This window comes from Labeo rohita, chromosome 14 (assembly GCF_022985175.1).
Source record: "Labeo rohita strain BAU-BD-2019 chromosome 14, IGBB_LRoh.1.0, whole genome shotgun sequence".
Taxonomy (NCBI): domain Eukaryota; kingdom Metazoa; phylum Chordata; class Actinopteri; order Cypriniformes; family Cyprinidae; genus Labeo; species Labeo rohita.
The window spans coordinates 20,884,236-20,888,941 of record NC_066882.1 but is presented as its reverse complement, the minus strand read 5'-3'; the positions used below and the strand labels follow the sequence as shown (position 1 = coordinate 20,888,941).

The window sequence follows — 4,706 nt, the reverse complement described above, 5'->3', positions numbered from 1 at the left end:
AGCTGTTCAAACAATGCAAAAGTTTTAAAGGTAATTTTAATTGTGCTTTTATGCAATTGTAAAATTCACATTTTTGCTTTTAAACCAACCAAAAATTGTTCTTATTCACTTCCATTCTAAGTGCCTCACTAAAACTTTGGGGGCACAGTTAAAATAATTGTTGTAATCAACATTATGCCACAAATGCTGTGGATTGAGTTTAACCCAGAATATTTAATTATTTAATTCTCATTTCATTAAATGTGCCCTATACAGAAAATGTAATGACACTAAAATTTGTCTGGAGAAATACTGACTTTTAAAGTCATCACTACACTGAGAGGAAACAGTGAGGGGTGAGGTAAAACAGATGCTCATCCCTGCAGGAGAGAATAAGATCCCTGTGTCATTCCTTTTTTCCACTAGGAATCTTAGGGGGGAAGAATAACATGGCAACATCCCCCTTCATTTACCTTCTTTTCCTCCAAAAAAAGACAATTATATATAAAACACAAAGTTTTTTTTATTATTAAATACCAAAGGGAAAAATGAACTAGCATTTGGTCTGGTAGTCTTTTAACCATGTGATCAACACTGGTCGCTTTCCAGAATGTCTGGATGTTCTTCCCAGAACTGATCTCCAATGATATCACAGGAATGACTTGTGACCTTCTTTCTGGTCCGTGTTACAGTGACTTCTGTCTCTCCTTTATCTGGCCGCTTGATCTGTTTAGTTGTGGTTTCATTCACCTGAATGAAGGAATTTGAGAAATTAAAAATGAAAGATAATAGATCATTTAAAAAAATATGTTTTGCAGCTGCAGCTTACCTTTTCCCATATTAAAGTTGTGCCTTTTTTGTGCATTGGAGATTCATTATTGTAATTAATATTGAACTCGGAAAACAAGATCTCATTCTTATCCGCCGCTTGTGTTCCCTGTATATGGGAAAAATGATGCAACTTTATAGTTTCTTCATGTAAATGACACTACATTTATATAATGTGAACAGACAAAATAACTGAAATGAGATGTGTTTAATTAAACTAATATGGAAAAACAAGGCACAACAATTATGCATTATATTGTTAATTAAATACTGATTATGTTGCTGGCTAAATCTGTTAATTGGATAATATTCATAGAAGAGAGACAAAACCTAGTCCACTTTTAAATACTGCCATGTTTATATTATTTTGGATAGCAATCTTCTTTGTGGCTTTGTGCCATTAGTGACAAGCATTTTCCAAATCTATATAATATAATATTCTATATAAGAAAACAACTCAGAAAAAACATAAAAATACTCAGTTAAATCATACACTGAGTCTCTCCTCAGCTTGCGTTGTGGTCAGTCCACCTTTCTGCACCAGCGTCCAAAACGTAGTGTTGTATAAATTGTTAATATGACCTGAACAGAAATAACAAATGTGAAAATGAACAATTTTGAGATTCTGAAACAATTCTCAATCCACTGTCAAATTTTAATTAAGTCTGCATAGCTAAATGTTAATTTCTAGGACACCTAGAATGAAAAAATAATGGATTTCATATTTATGCACTACCAGTCGAAAGTTTTTGAACAGTATGATTTTTAATGTTTTTTAAAGCATCATTACTCCAGTTACATGATCCTTTAGAAATCATTCTAATATTCTGATTTGCTGCTCAAAAAAACATTTTTGTTGAAAACAGCCGAGTAGAATTTTTTCAGGTTTCTTTGATGAATAGATTTCTATAACATTTATAGATTTCTATACTCCAAGCTTTTGAATGCTATAATGCATAATGTTACAAAAGCTTTTTACTTCAGGTAATTGCTGATCTTACTATTCATTCAAAGAATCCTGAAAAAAATGACTCAACTGTTTTGAATATTGATAATAATAAAAATGTTTCTTGAACAGCAAATCAGCATATTAGAATGATTTCTGAAGTGACACTGAAGACTAATGATTTCTGAAGTGACACTGAACTAATGATGCTGAAAATATAGCTTTGATCACAGGAATAAATTACATTTTTAAATATATTCAAATAGAGAAGAGTTATTTTAAATAGTACAAATATTTCACAATGTTACTGCTTTTTCTGTACTTTGGATCAAATAAATGCAGGCTTGGTAAGATGTTTTAAAAAAAAAAAAGAAAATCTTCCTGTTCAAAAACTTTTGTCTGGTAGTATATTTTAATGCATAATCAAAATACAATTTATTTATGTAATGAACATTTATCACATGCATTAATGCTCCATCACAAGCAAACATGTTAATATCACCATATTAACAACCACAGGGTTGTCGTGAAAAAAGTACAATCACAATACATTTTTCAGAAAAAAATTGCTCTATTTCATTCTAATACATTCTACATTTTAGCACTAAATATGCTACAACATTCACTTACAATCTGCCTGTCTCCAGCTTAGGTAGTCTCTTAGGTTATGGTTGCTCGGATATAGAACCACCCTTCCATCAAAGCTGGGAGGGTACAGCAACGGCTGCTCCCCAAAATACTCCTTCCAGTAGTAAACAAAGCTAGAGGAAAACTGCGAAGTCACATGGGTCATCAGTTTACTGTAGAGAGAAAGGAAAACACTTTTTGGGTAATTTTCCTAGACAGCATAACCCTGGAAAACCATCCTCCAACTGCAGTGTTTTGAAATGTTCTGTCATTGTACCTGGCTCTTCTTTTAAACCAAGTGGTTGATCTTTTGAACACAAAGCTGAACTCATCACTCTGTCCATAGGCTATAGTGATGTCCTCCAGCTCCTCCATGACCGAACGGGCACTGCGGCTCATCAAACCCAGAGCTCGGTTATCATTTGGTTTCATGAAGTTATGCTGCTCAGAAAACCTGCAATTGTAAATACCATGTTGAAAGTCACTTCACTCATCACTCATTTTCTACCCACCATGAAATTGTACACACATAAGACACAGTGTTAGTGCTGCAACAGCATGTTACACTGTACAAAAACACTTACTTGTGGAAATTGCGTCCATCTAGCCGAACCACAATGTAACAGTTTCTCAAACATGTGTCGTCGAGCTCAAAGTTCCTCACGTATTCAAATTTGCTTTTGGCCATGACAGACGAAGTGCTGAATTTAAGACTTAAGAGTGTCTTGTGCTCTGTAAGCCCTCGAAAGTTAACCAATAACAGTCTCAGCATAAGGATATCAGGACAAAGAGTTATTTATTATGTTTAACCTAAATCATGCTGTTGGTTCAGAATATTTGTGAGGCGTAACTGGTTAGCTCTCATCCAGAAAGCGCAGCGTCATGAATTAAATGTTAATATTCACGTCCCAGGAAGAACCTCAACGAGTGATTATCTTAAAACGCGTTTTATTTTTAAACATTTACCATTATACTGTTCACAAAATATTATTTCTTAACCGGAAGTATGTGGTGTCAAAACTCACATGTGCGTAAGCGGTCATTGTATTGGTACGTCACCCAATACAGTCCCTCGGATACAGTTCTGGAAATTGTGTTCCGCAGCACAGTCGACAAAACATCAGCAGTTTTTTTAATAAAACCAGGTGTTTCGTTGACAATTTTTATGGGAAATGAGAAAAGATCGTGCAGAATAGTATGCCTAGTTGTGTCCACTGTTGTTGTTTTTTAGTCCCAATGATAAATACAGTTGAGGTCAAAAGTTTACATACACCTTGCAAAATCTGCAAAATGTTAATAAGACGGATCATACAAAATGCAAGCTAATTTTTAATTGTAGTACTGACCTAAATATAACATATTTCACATATTTCACATAAAGGATGTTTACATATAGTCCACAAGAGAAAAAAAGTAAGTTGAATTTATAAAAATGACCTGTTCAAAAGTTTATGTACACTTGATTCTTAATAGTGTGTTTTTATCTGAATGATCCACAGCATTTTTTATTTTTTTTAGTGATAGTTGTTCATGAGTCTCTTGTTTGTCCTGAACAGTTATGAATGAATGAATGAGCGCATTTATATAGCGCTTTCATTGTGTATTGCCATACACCCAAAGTGCTTTACAATCATATGGGGGGACCTCTTCTCAACCACCACCAGTGTGCAGCATCCACTTAGGTGATGTGATGGCAGCCACAGGACAATGGCAACAGTGTGCTCACCACACACCAGCTATAGGTGGAGAGGAGAGAGATAGAGCCAATTCAGTGAATGGAGATTATTAGGAGGCCATGATTGACAAAGGTCAGAGGAGGAAATTTGGCCAGGACACTGGGGATACACCCCTACTCTTTACGAGAAGTGCCATGGAGAGTCAGGTCGTCGGTTTAACGTCTCATTCGAACGACGGTGCTTTTTACAGCATAGTGTCCCCTTCACTATACTGTGGCATTAGGACCCACATAGACCACAGGGTGAGCACCCCCTGCTGGCCTCACTAACACCTCTTCCAACAGCAACCTAGTTTTCCAAGGAAGTCTCCCACCCAGGTACTGACCAAACTCAGCCCTACTTAGCTTCAGTGGGCAACCAGTCTTGGGCTGCACAAATTATTTTTCAGCATTTTTTTGTCTTTGATCTCTCAATGACTGTATGATTTTGAAATCCACATTTCACACTGAGGACAACGTAGGGACTCATATGCAACTATTAAGGTTCAAACACTCACAATTCAAATTTTTGAATTTGAAGATCAGCATTAATTTAACTTATTTTGTCTTCTGAGAAACATGTAAATATCTTCTGTAGCTTTTAAAAAAAGC

At 35.3% G+C, this 4,706-nt stretch overlaps 1 protein-coding gene across 2 annotated transcripts; it reads right to left on the bottom strand.

Moving 5' to 3' along the window:
* Nucleotides 1-208: 208 nt before the first annotated feature.
* On the bottom strand, nt 209-3,439 carry thg1l (tRNA-histidine guanylyltransferase 1-like). 2 transcript variants are annotated; one of them, XM_051127127.1, is made up of 6 exons: nt 2,965-3,439; nt 2,658-2,834; nt 2,384-2,553; nt 1,301-1,389; nt 809-916; nt 430-729 (listed from the first exon to the last, which is right to left on the bottom strand). In XM_051127127.1, the coding sequence occupies exons 1-6, from the start codon at nt 3,150-3,152 to the stop codon at nt 568-570; spliced, it is 894 nt and encodes a 297-aa protein (XP_050983084.1). In that variant the 5' UTR covers nt 3,153-3,439; the 3' UTR covers nt 430-567. The 2 variants fall into 2 exon arrangements, with proteins under 2 accessions (XP_050983085.1, XP_050983084.1); XM_051127128.1 differs by lacking the exon at nt 2,965-3,439 and having other exon boundaries at nt 209-729; nt 2,384-2,458; nt 2,658-2,724.
* Nucleotides 3,440-4,706: the final 1,267 nt, after the last annotated feature.